General features: G+C 47.5%; 1 protein-coding gene across 8 annotated transcripts in view; it reads left to right on the top strand.

Moving 5' to 3' along the window:
- nbeaa (neurobeachin a) overlaps nt 1–17,245 on the top strand; it is a 1,044,979-nt gene that overhangs the window by 310,538 nt on the left and 717,196 nt on the right. For all 8 annotated transcript variants that reach the window (XM_038817846.1, XM_038817850.1, XM_038817848.1 and 5 more), the window contains exon 20: nt 16,354–16,477. In XM_038817846.1, coding sequence (XP_038673774.1) covers nt 16,354–16,477 — 124 coding nt within the window. The remainder of the gene's footprint in view (nt 1–16,353; nt 16,478–17,245) is intronic.

The following is a 17,245-nucleotide window of genomic DNA, read 5'->3' as shown; positions in this document are numbered from 1 at the left end:
TACTCGTTGGAGTTTAGAAGGATGAGGAGGGATCTTATTGAAACTTACAGGATACTGTGAGGCCTGGATAGAGTGGACGTGGCGAGGATGTTTCAACTTGTAGGAAAAATTAGAACCAGAGCACACCATCTGGGACTCAAGGGACAATCCTTTAAAAAAGAAATGAGGAGGAATTTCTTCAGCCAGAGGGTAGTGAATCTGTGGAACCCTTTGCCACAGAAGGCTGTAGACGCCAAATCACTGAGTATCTTTAAGACAGAGACAGATAGGTTTTTGATTAAAAAGGGGATCAGGGGTTATGGGGTGAAGGCAGGAGAATAGGGTTGAGAAAATATCAGCTATGATTGAATGGCGGAGCAGACTCGATGGGCCGAGTGGCCTAATTCTGCTCCTATGTCTTATGGTCTTATGGATGACTATGAAATCATTGTTGATTGTTGTAAAAACCCATTTCGTTCACGAGTACCTTCTGGGAAGGAAATCTGCCATTCTTTCCCGGTCTGGCCGACAGGTGACTCCAGACCCACAGCAATGTGGTTGAGTCTCCAAAGCCCTCTGATATGGAGGGCAACTAAAAGCTGGTGATGCCCACATCCTGTAAACAAATTTAAAAAATATATATAAAAGCTTACTGAGGACATCCATCAATATAAACTTTGAAAACTATACGGATGTCTACTAAATAGTGTGTGAAAGGGCTTTGAAGTTCTAATTGTGAAGCATGAAAAAAATCATATTTACTTTTAATGTTGTAGCTCTAATAATTAAAATTTACAACCGGGCAGGTAGTTAATTACGGTTGAGGTTATGAAACTACGGGCAACACAATGGCGCAGTGGTTAGCACTGCTGTCTCACGGCGCCGAGGTCCCAGGTTCGACCTCAGCTCTGTGTCACTATCTGTGTGGAGTTTGCAAATTCTCCCCGTGTTTGTGTGTGTTTCACCCCCACAACCCAAAGATGTGCGGAGTAGGCGGATTGGCCACGTTAAATTGCCCCTTAATTGGAAAAAAATTGAATTGGGTATTCTAAATTTATTTTCAAAAATTATACCGAAACTGCTCGTAGACTGGAATATAAGAATTCATGGTTTATCCTGGAAGTAGGGCATTAAAGGAATGAAAAGATTTATTTCACTGCAGGTCCACCGAGAAATTGTATATTGTGGAATAGAGTCCTTGAAGCAGTTTGCAAAATTGACCCCAGGTACCAACTGTCGCCCAGATGGGTTTCTGGATTCTGGAATGTCAGTCCCATCTATAGTGGATATGCAGTCGCAGGGCCAGGGACTACATGAGGGGTTGTCACCAAGCATCCAGCATCTGCAGATGCAGTTGGTGGAGTCCAACTGCGTTCAGGAGCAGGAGGTGTTGCCGACTATGCGTGCCACCTAGGCCAACACCGCATGGGCAGCATCCGCGGTGGAGGCATTTGGGGTGATGGTTTTGGCTATGTCCAAGGCCTGGGGCATTCTGTGCAGGTGTTGGCCGCAGCCCAGGACAGGCTGCCCTCTCACAGCAGCCGTGTGCCAGAGACACCTGGACTTTCAATGACACTCATCAGCATGGCCCAGTCACAGCAGGCCATGGCTGGGAACGTCGGAGGCATTGCCCAGGTGCTGGTTGATGTGGCGCAGACACAGAGGGACGTGGCCCAGTCCCAGAGGGAGATGGTGCAGTCACTGGCTGATGTGGCACAGTCTCAGACGGAGATGGTCCACTCCCTGTGCTCCATGGCCGCGAGCATGCAGAGACCAGAGCGGACCTGCAGGACTTCCAGCACCACATGCAGGGGTGCCTCAGGGAATAGCTCCACTCACATCCCCAGTAGCCCGGGGGCCATTGGACACCCTGAAAGGGGGAGGACTGGGTTATGGGGCCCATGCTGGTGACTCGCTCCGGGGAGGTGGCAGAACACTGCAGTACCTCGGACTCTACCTCCCTCCCTCCTGTTCCTACCGCATCTGGTGGGCAGCCGGCAGAAAAGGGCAGCACCATACCACCTGGGACACATGAGCAGCAGCAGAAGATGTGGACACCAATGGGGACCCAGGTAAAAGGACGTGAATCACAGCAGGCCGTCCTCACTCCTGATTTACCGTCTGAGAATCCAGCTAGGCATAGCGTTAGGACTTGTAGGACCAGAAGTTAAAGACACCAGTTAAATTGGCATGGCTGCAGGACACGTATAGTGATAGGGGCTAGGGCACGTATATGTAATAATCATAATCTTTATAAGTGTCACAATTAGTCGCAACAGTAGTGAACACGCCAACATTGAGGGCATTTAAAAATTTATTGGATAAGCATATGGATGCTAATGGCATAGTGTAGGTTAGATGGCCTTTAGATTTTTTCCATGTCGGTGCAACATCGAGGGCCGAAGGGCCTGTACTGCGCTGTATCGTTCTATGTTCTATAATTAGGCCTACATTAACACTGCAATGAAGCTACTGTGAAAATCCCCTAGTCGCCACATTCTGGCACAGTGTTCGGGTAAACTGAGGGAGAATTCAGAATGTCCAATTCACCAAACATCATGGGCGGGATTCTCCAACCCCCCGCCGGGGAATGGCATGAATCCCGCCCCCGCCGGCCGCCGAATTCTCCGGCACCGGAGATTCGGCGGGGGCGGGAATTGCGCGCGCCGGTCGGCGGCTGCTCGCAGTGGCCCCCCCCGGCGATTCTCCGACCCGCGATGGGCCAAAATCCCGCTGGTTCTTTGCCAGTCCCACCGGCGTAAATTAGACTAGGTTCCTTGCCGGCGGGACCTGGCGGCCCGGGTTGGGGGGGCCGCGGGGCGATCTGGCCCCGGGGGGGTGCCCCCATGGTAGCCTGGCCGGCGATCGAAGGCCACCAACCCGCGGGCGGGCCTCTGCCGTGGGGGCACTCTTTTCCTACGCACCGGCTGTGTCAGCCTCCGCGATGGCCGACGGGTAGGTGAACCCCCCCCCCACCCCCACCCCCCCCCCCCCCGCGAATGCTCAGGGATGACGTTAGTAGCCGCTGACGCTCCCGCGCATGCGCGGACCCGCGCCGGCCGGCGGAGTCCCTTCGGCCCCGGCTGGCGTGGCGCCAAAGGCCTTCCACGCCGGCCACGGGGTGCAAACCACTCCGCCGCCGGCCTAGCCCCTGAAGGTGCGGGCCACCGCCAGAGTGGTTCATGCCACTCCGTCCCGCCGGGACCCCCCGCCCCGCCGGGTATGGGAGAATCCCGCCCCATGTCTTTCGGGACTTGTGGGAGGAAACCGGAGCACCCGGAAGAAACCCATGCAGACACAGGAACATGCAGACTCCGCACAGTCAGTGACCCAAGCTGAGAATTGAACTCGGGTCCCTGGTGCTGTGAAGCAACCATGCTAATCACTGCACTACCGTGCCTCCCTATATATTTGTTCACATTAAACACCTAGTTACACTGTTACAACCTGCCTTGACGCTCTGTCAGATGGGTGTGAGGGGTGGGCTGGTCTGAGCTGGCCAGAGAGAGGGGGTGCGGTGGTGTTTGGGGGATGGGAGGGTGGGGGAGTGGGCTGTGCTCACCATCCTCCTTGGCTCTTTCCCCGTCCATCGCCACCTCTGCCACCCCAGGGGTTCGATGGCACCTTGTGATGGAATGACCAGCTTGCATGCAGCGATCACCAAGGTGGACGGTAGTAAGTACGACCATGGGCAGGAGTCAGACATTGTAACGGTGGGGATGCAGTAGGTGAGGGGGGTCTTTGTGGGATGTGGTGTACGTGCCCCTGCCCAGCTCCCCCGTCCAGTCAAAGAACAAAGAAAAGAACAGCACAGGAACAGGCCGTTTTTCCCTCCAAGCCCATGCCAACCAGGCTGCCCGTCTAAACTAAAATCTTCTCCACTTACTGGGTCCGTATCCCTCTATTCCCATCCTATTAATGTATTTGTCAAGATGGCCCTTAAATGTCACTATCGTCCCTGCTTGCACCACCTCCTCCGGCAGCGAGTTCCAGGCACCCACTACCCTCTGTGTAAAAAAAACTTGCCTCGTACATCTCTAAACCCTGCCCCTCGCACCTTAAACCTATGCCCCCTAGTAATTGACCCCTCTACCCTGGAGAAATGCTCTGACTATCCACTCTGTCTATGCCCCTCATAATTTTGTAGACCTCTATCAGGTCACCCCTCAACCTCCGTCGTTCCAGTGAGAACAAACCGAGTTTATTCAACCGCTCCTCATAGCTAATGCCCTCCATACCAGGCAACATCCTGGTTAATCTCTTCTGCACCCTCTCTAAAGCCTCCACATCCTTTTGGTAATGTGACGACCAGAATTGAACACTATACTCCAAGTGTGGCCTAACTAAGGTTCTATACAGCTGCAACATGACTTGCCAATTCCTATACTGAATGCCCCGGCCAATGAAGGCAAGCATGCCGTATGCCTTCTTGACTACCTTCTCCACCTGTGTTGCCCCTTTCAGTGACCTGTGGACCTGTACACCTAGATCTCTCTGACTTTCAATACTCTTGAGGGTTCTGCCATTCACTGTATAGTCCCTACCTGTATTAGACCTTCCAAAATGCATTACCTCACATTTGTCCGGATTAAACTCCATCTGCCATCTTTCAGCCCACGTCTCCAAACGATCAAAATCCTGTTGTATCCTCTGACAGTCCTCATCGCTACCGCAATTCCACCTACCTTTGTGTCGTCTGCAAACTTATTAATCAGACCAGTTACATTTTCCTCCAAATCATTTATATATACTACAAACAGCAGAGGTCCCAGCACTGATCCCTGCGGAACACCACTAGTCACAGCCCTCCAATTAGAAAAGCACCCTTCCATTGCTACTCTCTGCCTTCTATGACCTAGCCAGTTCTGTATCCACCTTGCCAGCTCACTCCTGATCCCATGTGACTTCACCTTTTGTACCAGTCTGCCATGAGGGACCTGTCAAAGGCCTTACTGAAGTCCATATAGACAACATCCACTGCCCTACCTGCATCAATCATCTTTGTGACCTCTTCAAAAAACTTTATCAAGTTAGTGAGACACGACCTCCCCTTCACAAAACCATGCTGCCTCTCACTAATACGTCCATTTGCTTCCAAATGGGAGTAGATCCTGTCTCGAAGAATTCTCTCCAGTAATTTCCCTACCACTGATGTAAGGCTCACCGGCCTGTAGTTCCCTGGATTATCCTTGCTACCCTTCTTAAACAAAGGAACAACATTGGCTATTCTCCAGTTCTCCGGGACATCACCTGAAGACAGTGAGGATCCAAAAATTTCTGTTCGGGGGCAGCAGGGTAGCATGGTGGTTGGCATAAATGCTTCACAGCTCCAGGGTCCCAGGTTCGATTCCCGGCTGGGTCACTGTCTGTGTGGAGTCTGCACGTCCTCCCCCTGTGTGCATGGGTTTCCTCCGGGTGCTCCGGTTTCCTCCCACAGTCCAAAGATGTGCGGGTTAGGTGGATTGGCCATGCTAAATTGCCCGTAGTGTCCTAATAAAAGTAAGGTTAAGGGGGGGTTGTTGGGTTACGGGTATAGGGTGGATACGTGGGTTTGAGTAGGGTGATCATGGCTCGGCACAACATTGAGGGCCGAAGGGCCTGTTCTGTGCTGTACTGTTCTATGTCAAGGCCTCAGCAATTTCCTCGCTAGCCTCCTTCAGTATTCTGGGGTAGATCCCATCTGGACCTGGGAACTTATCTACCGTAATATTTTTCAAGACGCCCAACACCTCATCTTTTTGGATCTCAATGTGACCCAGGCTATCTACACACCCTTCGCCAGACTCAACATCCACCAATTCCTTCTCTTTGGTGAATACTGATACAAAGTATTCATTTAGTACCTCACCCATTTCCTCTGGCTCCACACATAGATTCCCTTGCCTATCCTTCAGTGGGCCAACCCTTTCCCTGGCTACCCTCTTGCTTTTCATGTACGTGTAAAAAGCCTTGGGATTTTCCTTAACCCTGTTTGCCAATGACTTTTCATGATATCTTCTAGCCCTCCTGACTCCTTGCTTAAGTTCCTTCCTACTTTCCTTGTATCCCACACAGGCTTTGTCTGTTCCCAGCCTTCTAGCCCTGACAAATGCCTCCTTTTTCTTTTTGACAAGGCCTACAATATCTCTCGTTATCCAAGGTTCCCGAAATTTGCCGTACTTATCCTTCTTCCGCACAGGAACATGCCGGTCCTGGATTCCTTTCAACTGACATTTGAATGCCTCCCACATGTCAGATGTTGATTTACCCTCAAACATCCTCCCCAATCTAGGTTCTTCAGTTCCCGCCTAATATTGTTATAATTAGCCTTCCCTCAATTTAGCACATTCACCCTAGGACCACTCTTATCTTTGTCCACCAGCACCGTAAAACTTACTGAATTGTGGTCACTGTTCCTGAAATGCTCCCCCACTGAAACTTCTACCACCTGGCCGGGCTCATTCCCCAATACCAGGTCCAGTACAGCCCCTTCCCTAGTTGGACTGTTTACATATTGTTTTAAGAAGCCCTCCTGGATGCTCCTTACAAACTCTGTCCCATCCAAGCCCCTAGCACTAAGTGCGTCCCAGCCTATATTGGGGAAGTTGAAGTCTCCCATCCCAACAACCCTGTTGTTTTTACTCGTTTCCAAAATCTGTCTACCTATCTGCTCCTCTATCTCCCACTGGCTGTTGGGCGGCCTGTAGTAAACCCCCAACATTGTTAGGGCAGCAAGGTGGCACTGTGGTTAGCACTGCTGCCTCACGGCGCCGAGGTCCCAGGTTCGATCCCTGCTCTGGGTCACTGTCTGTGTGGAGTTTGCACATTCTCCCCGTGTTTGCGTGGGTTTCACCCCCACAACCCAAAGATGTGCAGGGTAGGTGGATTGGCCACACTAAATTGCCCCTTAATTGGAAAAAATTAATTGGGTACTCTAAACTTATTAAAAAAAAGAACATTGTGACTGCACCATTCTTATTCCTGATCTCAACCCATATAGTCGGTGAACCTGGAGGTGATCAGCCCGTCTTGTGCGCGTTGGCCTGGCGCAGATGTCATGCAGCCTCCCATGCCTGCCTGGGCCACATGTCCTGTCCATCCTCGCCCTCCCCTGCATCCTCCTGGTCAGACGAGCCCTGGCATTCCTCCTTCTCCTCCAGCACACCAAACTTCTGCTGCATGATGTTGTGGAGGACATAACAGACTATCCAGATGCGGGTCACCCTCTCAGCGTCACACTGGAGAGCCCATACTTCATGGCCGTCATTGTATCGAGTCTCTGTGTCAGCCTGTGTCCCTCGGATTGGTGTCATCAGCCACAACTGCAGCGGATAATCCCCTGTCACCCAGAAGCCAGCCCACCAGCCGGGGGGGGGGGGGGGGTGTTGAGACCGGGTTTCGTCGAGTGTGCCAGGATGAAGGCGTCATGTGCACTGCCCGGGTATCGGATACATACGTTCATGATGGGCAGCTGATTGTCACATATCATCTGCACGTACATCGAGTGGATACGTTTTTGGTTTGTGTAGGGCTGCCTGTCTTCTGCAGGTGTTCGCAGGGTGATATGCATCCCGTCGATCACCCTCTGGACCGGAGGAATGTCAGTGATGGCGCCGAACACCGCTGCCCTGGCATCTTGGTGAGCTCGGTCCACATTGAAATGGATGTGTGTGCCAACTGGACCGAGAGGGCCTCTGTGATGTTGCAGATGCACCTGTACACTGAGATCTATGAAATCCTGGAGAGGCCCCCACTCAGTGCCTGGAAAAACCCCATGGCGTAAAAGCCCAGTGTCCGGCCGAGCTGCCCACGGTCACACCTCTCCATGTTGTGGTGAACGTATTGTATTAACCATTCACCATGTATGTTACTGTATCATGCAGTTACCCATGTGGGCTCCACCTATGGACCATTTTACGATATTACATGGAATGTATCATGTTAATGCCTTTGTGGGCTCCGCCCCTGGCTTCACCACTTGAGGGGAGGTATAAAGAGCAGCAGCCCTGTAGGCGGCTCTCACTAGCAGAGCAGTCACAGGTAGGCACTGTTCTAGTCGATTAAAGCCACAGTTTACATCTACTCTCTGTTTTGCGTGAACTGATGGTCGCATCACATGTCCTACATTCTCTTTCTCTCTCGTCAGCCACGACTCTAGTTTCACGATTTTTTAAAAGCACAAGTGACTCTTGCCATCGGGAATTTGGCCCCTTGAAGGCAGAGAATCGCAGAGGCCCTGGAGAATACCGGATCAGGCTCACTAATTATATGTCAACACTGTTTACTGTATGTACATTCTTGAACGCATTGACACCAATGTCGAGGCGACGGAGAATTGCGATTTGGCTTGAAACCGGCAGAATTTTGGTGTGGGAGCCGATTTTCCACCCAAACGCGTTTCCAGACTCCGGCGTCATCCAAAAGAGAATCCCAGAGAATTTACTCCTGCCGTTTAAAAGCATGCAAATTAGGAGGACAAAATATTCCTAAGCTCCCCAGGACGTACCACCCTATTGACTTCCAGAGTTATCTGGGAGTAAATGGAAAGAGTTCACTTGCTTAACCTCTCTTCATAATTTAGATTTCCAAGAATTTAGAAAGTGAATAATATTGTTCCCGTTTTTATCTGCGAGAAAGAAATAATGGGCTGGATTCTCCGTCGGCGGGATCCTCCATTTCACCGGCAGAGCGTTCACGCCCGTGGATTTCCTGACGGCATGGGGTGCCTACAATGGGAAACCCCATTGGCTGGCTGCCGTGATGGAGAATTCTGCTGCTGGTGGGAGCGCGCTGCACCAGAAAACATGTTTGGTGGAACGAGAATCCCGCCCAGTATATTTCATTACCTTTTACAACCTCTTGCAGTGTAGGAAATGTGGTAGCCAGTTTGTGCACTGTAAATTCCCATAAGCAGCAGTTAAATAAGCGATTGGATTGTTTGTTTGGTAGATGTTACTGGGGATTAAGTAATGACAAGAACACCAGGGAGAACTCTCTTTTTCTTCTTCGAATAGTTCCATGGGATCTTCACACCCACCTCAGAGAACAGACTCACTGCATTGTCAGCTTGGATTGTGTGCACAGGTCTGGAGTGCAATTTCAACCCACAACTTTCATAACTCACAAATGAGGATGTTACCACTGAGCCACATCAGACATTGGACAGATATATTCCAACTGGAGCCTGACAAATGCCTTACATAATGACATTACAATCTATTATGATTTAAATGCTTCAAAAATTCAACCAATTCCCTATTTCCTTTCCTTAACTAAGGGGCTTTCAGTTTGCTAACGTTATCCATCGTAATCCCTTAGTGCACTATCACATGAAAGATGTGTTACCTTTTTGGGTTTCTTGCTGTAATATTAATTATTTTTGTATTATTTCACATTGAGTTGCATACAACCAAAAGATCAAAATGTTTCTCTATGTGGTTACATTGTTCCTCGGTGTTTGCTTTGCATTTCACTTTTGGAGGTTTAGCTCAAAAGATACTGCTCAAATTATTAAATTGTAGCACTTGATCGCTTATATAATTAGCAATTCTCTTCCCTTATTAACCTAATTCTGCAATTTATGCAGTGAGCAATCGTTCCTATAATAACAATATGCATTTGCATAGCTGTACCGTACCAGCCTCCCTGGACAGGCGCCGGAATGTGGCGACTAGGGGCTTTTCACAGTAACTTCATTGAAGCATACTCGTGACAATAAGCGATTTTCATTTCATTTTCTTAGCCAAAAATCCTGGAAGGTGTACCTTTTAAAAAAATTAATTTAAGGGATGTGGGTGTCGCTCGTTAGGCCAGCATTTATTGCCCATCCCTAGTTGCCCTTCAGAAGGTGGTGGTCAGTTGCCTTGAACCGCAGCAGTCCTTGAGGTGTAGGTACATCTATTATGCTGTTAGGGAAGGATTTCCAGGATGTTGCTCCAGTGACAGTGAATATAAAGCTCGCAGAAGGATATTATTAGTGCCACAGATTCCCACAGTGAAGGCCCCACAGCAGTGTATTAAGGTGACTATGCTTCATGGATAACTGACATGTTCATGCCATGAATTAGAAATGCATATTCGTTGGTAGGGAGCTTCACTATTTGCTCTGCCATGTTGTAGAAATTAATTCAATCAAATGCATTCAGGAAATCTCTGTCATCTCCAGCATCCACAGTATCACAGAATTATTACAAAGCAGAAGAGGCTATTTGGCCCATTGTGACTGCACCGGATCTGCGAATGATCAATTCACCTCGTGCCACTTCCCCACCTTCTCTTTCTAACCCTGTGCATTCTTCCTTTTCATATCATGGTCAATTGCCTTTAATATCTTGGTTGAACCTATTTCCACTCCATACTCAGGCAATATATTCTCACATACCGCGCAACCACTAGATGAGAGGTGATCTCATTGAAGCCGACAAAAATATTTTAAGGGATAGAGAGAATAAGCTGTTTCCCCTGGTTGGGGGAGTCTAGAATTGGGGACACAATTTCAAAATAAGGGGGAAGCCACTTAGGGCCGAGATGAGGAGAAGTTTCTTTCACTTGGAGGGTTGTGAATCTTTGGAATTCTTTACTCCAGAGGGCTGTGGAAACTCAGTCATTGAGGATCTTATAGGCAGAGATTGACAGATTTTGAAATACCAATTACCTAAATATGATATGGGAATAGTGTGGGGAAAAATGTCAGTGAAATAGATGATCAGCCAAGATCGTATTGAAGAGCAGAGCAGGCTCGATGGGCTGAATGGCCTTCTCCTATTCCTGTTTCTGTACCTTTTGAAAGTCCATATGCACCACGCCAACAGCATTTCCCAAATCAACCCTCTCCTTTACTTCTTCAATAAACACCAAGTTAGTTAAACACCGTTTTTACTTAATATAGTCCTACTGTTTTACTTAATGAACCTGCATAGGTTAATGTGACTATTAGTGTTGTCCAAAATTATTGTTTCTAGAAGCTTCCCCACCACCCAAGTTAACTGACAGGCCTGTAATTGCTGTGTTTATCTTCAGACCATCTTTTGAACAAGGGTGAAATGTTTAAAATTCTCCATTCCTCTGGCAGCACCTCTGAATTGAAGGAAGACTAAAAAACTATGGTCATTGCCTCCCCAATTTTCACACTCGTATCCCACTGTCTCCTTGGATGCATCTTATAAAGTCCTTTAAATTCAGGTGGCTTTTCTAATACCTCTTCCTTATTCATTTTAAATCCTTCTCGTGTAATAATGCCCTCCAGTGTCACTGTAGACTGGGTAGGATAATTTCCCTTGGTTAAGACAGATGGAAAATATTAATTTAATACCTCAGCTATTCCCCCGCCTCCATTTATATATTCCCTTTCTGGTCTGTAATTGGCCCTACTCTGCTTTTTACCATCCTTTTACATTTACATGTCTATGGAAGACTTTGGGATTACTTTTTATGTTTGCCGCCAGTTGCTTCTCATACTCCCTCTTTGCTGGTCCCTTCACAGCTGAACCACCCATGGTGCCATGGGCTTGCCTGTGCCTGCACTCCCCAGGTGAACTAGCATTCTCAATAGTATTCAGAACTGATCACTGGTTGGAGAATGGGATGCAGTGGCATAGGGGGGAGGCAGTGGTGTAGTGGTATTGTCCCTGGACTAGTAATCCAGATACTCAGGGTAATACCCTGTAGATTCAGATTTAAATCCCTCATCACAGATGGTAGAATTTTAATTTAATCAATAGAAATCTGTAATTAAAAGCCTAACTATCACCATGAAACCTTTGGCGATTGTCATAAAAAAATCTAGTTCACAGATAGGGGTAGCACAATGGTTACCATTGTTGCTTCACAGCGTCAGGTTCCCGGGTTCGATTCCCGTCTTGGGTCACTGTCTGTGCGGAGCCTGTACGTTCTCCCTGTGTCTGGGTGGGTTTCCTCCCACAAGTCCTGAAAGATGTGCTTGTTAGGTGAATTGGACATTCTGAATTCTCCTCAGGGTTTCCTAAGTGACTTTGGTGAATCCCGCGAGGCACGGAGCCTGTCGGGTGGCTCACTGCAGGCCTCTCCCGGCATTCTATGGCCACGTTGTGCTCTCGCTTGAGTGCAACGCAGCTGGAGATTCACGGTCTATATCACAGGACTGCTAATTAGTTTTAACAATAAAACATTTTTTATTAAGAATGAAGGGTTGGATTATGCCACAATACTCCCTTACTCCTTCCTGAGTTTAACAAACATGCACAGATTTTAAGATTAAAATGGATTACAAAGTACATTTTAAAGTAAAATGGTTTCACTAACACAAAGTTCCTTTAAGCAAACAGATTGGCTGTCGTTAAATACACTCTCCCCTCTGAACCCAAGTGAATATCTGTGGAGTTCTCCTCAAAATCCTCAGGTGATTGCCGCATGAGAGTTTCTAAGTCCAGTCCAGGTTTTCCAAATTACTCTTTCAAACAAAGCTTTCACCACACTTTTAATAATTAATCCTGTATCCAGGTTTTACAACTCCTCCCCCATAGTATTTATTTGTCTTGACAGCTGTACACGCAGTTCAAAATTGCTTTCAATTCTGAAACTCCATTAAAATGATATAAAATTTTTGATTTACCTCTGAAGTCTGCTTTCCCATTTTAACTCTAGTTACTGCAGCTGCCTCATTCACCCACAGCATTTTGTCTGCTTCTCCCTTGAATTCTTCTGTGAAAAATTGGTCTCTGTCTCTTAACTTCAGTCTTTTTTAGACATTCATTCTGTCCTGATTCCCTGGTTATCTGTTCTGTATCTTTTTTGGGAAGTCTGCTTCTTTGCAGCTCTCCTGTCCTGTTCAGCTTCTATCAGAGCTGAGGGATGTTCACTCCCTGGTACCTTAAACTACAGACAAATTCAGCTAAAAATTAAATTCAAAAAATGTTCTATCTTAAGAGGCCCCCAGTTGCTAAGCAATGGTCACATGCTTCTGCCTTTTATTTTCGCTTCATGCGTAACCCCTTCTAAGCACCCAGCAGGACAGTTGGAATTGAAACCAACCCCCACACATACAAACCCCTTTTCCAGCATGACTCTAACTATAACTTTTACCCTTCTTTCCACAGAAACATTATACTAAACCCATTTAAAACTGTACCTTATTTATAATGTTTACAAATATAAATCTTTTTAAACTCCCTTTGTTTTCCTAATAGAACAAAATCATGTTGAACTAATTTATTAGTTCTCTATAGGAATAACATGTGCTGTGAATGGAGGAGAACCTGTGGATGTATGGCACTTGGATTTCTGGAAGGCATTTGATAAGTTGCCATAGAGAGGTATTTGTGGAAATTCAAAGTTCATGGTATCGCAGGTAACATATTATCCAAGATTAGAAGATTGGCTGGCTGGCTGTCAGAAAGTGGAGTAGGTATAAATGGATTTTTGTCTGATGGGCAGGACGAGTGAATTCCTGCAGAAGTATGTGCTTGGGCCTCTCAACGTTTTACAATTTACATGAATTACGTAGCTGAGGGGAGCAAAGGCATGATAGCTCAATTTTCAAACAACACAAAGATAGATAGGAAAGTATGTTATGAAGAAGACATACGTTTGCAGAGACAGATTGAGTGGGTGGGCAATAATTTGGAAGATGGAGTATAATGTGGGACAATGTGAAGCGGTTCACTTTGGCAGGAAGAATAAAAAGCAGAGTATTACTTAAGCGGAGAACGACTGCAGAATTCTGAAGTGCAGAGGTATCTTGGTGTTCTAGTGCATAACCACAAAAGGCTAATAATGGGGTACAGTAAGTAATAAAGTAATAAAGAAAGCTAATATTATTACAATGTTATGCTTCAGTTGATCAGGTCTTTGATGAGACCACATCTCGAGCTCTGCAGTTTTGGTCTCCTTATTTAAGGAAGTATGTAAATGCACTGGAGGCGGTTCAGAGGTGGTTTACTAGATTGATACCTGGAATGCGAGGTTGACTTATGAAGATAGGTTGGACCGCTCCTGACAACGACCTGTGACCCACCCGCAGGTTGCGACTCACACTTTGAAAAACCCTGACTTAGACCATCCAATCATCTCAAATTGAGGGCGATGGTACAATGTGGCCCACAACTAGAAAAAAGTTTAGCAATCACAATTAAGGGTTAGCACACAAAAGCAACCTTTCTTTACCTGTTCTCTCTCCTTTCAATTGTATTTGTGGTGAACTCTTGCTCTCTCCTGTGCTGTTCTATGCCCCGCTGTTATCGTGCTTCTTCCTACCCTTTCGCAGTGAACTCGGGCTCTCTTCCATGCTATTTTGTGCCTCACTGTTTTCTTGCTCCTTCTCTTCACTCTCTGAGCTTTTTCCTGGGTTGTTCACTAATACTTAGTCCTGTTCATTTGTGCTCAAGTGAATCACCCTGTATAAATCTGCGTAGCTCATTATCTATACTACACGGGGATTTAATTGCTGTGCTGCTATTCAAAATTACAAGAGTAAGTGACGATGTATTCATGGAAATTTCCCCCCTCAGTGTAACGGCAAGACTTTAGGAAAGGGGAGAGGTACATGCATATCATGTAGTGATGAGGGTAAGCAGTCGCAGATAAAGTTACAATGCAATACGCCACCAAAAAATACCCAAACACTGTGTTATGTTTGGCTATCTCCCAATTTGTGTGTTGTCTCTCTACCAACGATGGTGATGGCTTCCTATTTCATTGTCTTTTATTGTGTACAAGACTGGTAACAATCTCTGATCTGGTAGCTTCCAGCCTATTGTGTCTCAGATTCTGCTGTTGGAAAATTATCCTGATGAAAAGTTTTCAAGATGTCTGAGGCAGTTTTCATAGTGTGGATAATGACAGAAAGAAGCAGTAAGTATGGCCACATGGAACTTAGTTGTGAGAATAGAAGCAGAGGGGCTGGTTTAGCATAGTGGGCCAAATAGCTGGCTTGTAATGCAGAACAAGGCAGCAGTGTGGGTTCAAATACTGTATCGGCCTCCCCGAACAGGCGCTGGAATGTGGCGACTAGGGGCTTTCCACAGTAACTTCATTGAAGCCTACTTGTGACAATAAATGATTATTATTATTATTGGGAAAAGTGCAGTGATTTGTTCCATGTTGCTTTGAAGAGAGGGGGAAAAGTAGGGGAAAAAAAGATTTATAACACTGGAGAATATGTGGGGTCATTCAGAACTGTGTGGAGAGTAAAAGAAATGTCATGGGGATATCGTCCTTGGCAATCCTGGTGAGGTCATTAAATTTTTTTCCTGTTGAGGTGCAACCAGGTCCTGGGGACAATTCTTGTTTTATTTATGTGCTTTGCCACCTCTCTCCATTCCTGCTGAGTAACGCCTGGCTCTCATCAACCACTAGTTGAATGATATCCTCCACTATGAAAATCTGGGCCCTCTAGTTGAAGGCACCTGCTCTTCTTTAGTATTGCTATTTTTCAATATTATTAGATGCACTTCTGCTCATAGTGTTGTTGGCTGTTTTCACGTAGCAGTTATCCGACCAAGTGTCCCACCTTCCCAACCACTGAGTTGTCTAAAGAGTGCCTGTTTTACAGTGACATCGCACTAATCAAATTTAAAGTATATTGGACCTAAAATAGTACAGGACACATTGGCTGGGATTCTCCTTTTTGGGGACCATGTCTTTTTGAGGGACCTTTTCCTCGAAAGTCTGGGGTGAATCTCTGTTTTCCAGGGGGCTAGCAGGGCCCCGACATGCGTCCCGCAGCTCTGGCTGCCGGTGGGGCACTGGTAGTCCCCTGGAAATGGAGAATCATCCCGGACTTTCAAGGAAAAAGTCCAGAGTGATTTGCGCTTGTGGCCGCTGTGCGCATGCGCGGCCGCGCGGTCTGGACAGCAGGGCCCCCGTGTGCGTCCCGCAGCTCTGGCTGCCGGTGGGCGGCCCACTTCGGCATGAGCTCCACTGACATGTCAGAGCCACACAGCGGGCCTGCACGGAGTAAGGCAGGTCCCCCGATCGCGGGCCTGGACACCGCTGAGGACCCACCCGGAGTCAGATTTCCCCCGCACACACCATGACCACCACAGCTGCCGCGGGTCCGAGCTCCCGCAGGGTGGTACCAGATGTAAACCAGGCCGGCGGGAGTTCGGCCGGTTGCCCGCAGAGAATCGCCGCGGGGCCTATTTCAGCGACCCCCGACCGGCACCGCGACGACCGCGATTGCCGCCGATTCTCCAGTCGCCGGAGAATCGGTGGCCCGGGGTCGGAGCGGCGCGGTTTGAATTTCCCGCACCCCAGCTAATTCTCCGACCGGGCGCGGGCTCGGGAATGCCTGCCATTGTGTTTTTATGTGATGTGACGCTCTGCCCATGCTTACCTGATTTATTTCATATGTGCAAATCACTCCTAGCTTACTTATATCCGTATGTAATTTGATGTGTAATTTACTGTGTCTTTTTTTAGTGATCCTCAAGGTGGTTGCCACTTTGTTGAAAAATTCTACACCAAGCAATGAGCTGATGGAAGTTAGACGTCTATTTTTATCGGATATGATAAAATTATTCAGTAACAGTCGGGAAAACAGAAGGTATGTTAACACAACCAACAGGGACTGATTTATATATGCCTTTTTATTTTTTTTAACGTATATTTTATGTATTTCAAGAACTACCATACTTGCATGGCAGATCAACTTATTCGAACTTGTTCGATTATACATTTCATAGAACCATAGAATCCTCAGAGTGCCGAAGGAAGCCATTCGGCCCATCGAATCTGCACCCACCCTCCGAAAGAGCACCTACCAAGTCCACTCCACCACCCACCCCGCCCCATCCCTGTAACCTAACCTGGACACTTAAAGGGCAATTTAGTTTGGCCAATGCACCTAACCTGCCCATCTTTGGACTGTGTAAATGTTCTCTTAAATTTGTCTTGTTGAAAGTATACTCTCCATATTTAATGAACTACATTTTTAGACACGGGGAGAAAGTACAAACTTCACACAGTCACCCAAGGTGGGAATTGAACCCGGGTCCCTGGCGCTGTGAGGCAGCAGTTCCAACCACGGTGCCACGGTGCTGCCCTGTATGTAACAACGCTGGAAAGAATTGACTATATATTAGGGGCCTCACGGTAGCATGGTGGTTAGCATCAATGCTTCACAGCTCCAGGGTCCCAGGTTCGATTCCCGGCTGGGTCACTGTCTGTGTGGAGTCTGCACGTCCTCCCCGTGTGTGCGTGGGTTTCCTCCGGGTGCTCCGGTTTCCTCCCACAGTCCAAAGATGTGCGGGTTAGGTGGATTGGCCATGCTAAATTGCCCGTAGTGTAAGGTTAATGGGGGGATTGTTGGGTT

This window comes from Scyliorhinus canicula, chromosome 14 (assembly GCF_902713615.1).
Source record: "Scyliorhinus canicula chromosome 14, sScyCan1.1, whole genome shotgun sequence".
NCBI classification, from domain to species: domain Eukaryota; kingdom Metazoa; phylum Chordata; class Chondrichthyes; order Carcharhiniformes; family Scyliorhinidae; genus Scyliorhinus; species Scyliorhinus canicula.
Note: the sequence above shows the minus strand (reverse complement) of the source record. Positions and strands in the feature narration are given on the sequence as shown.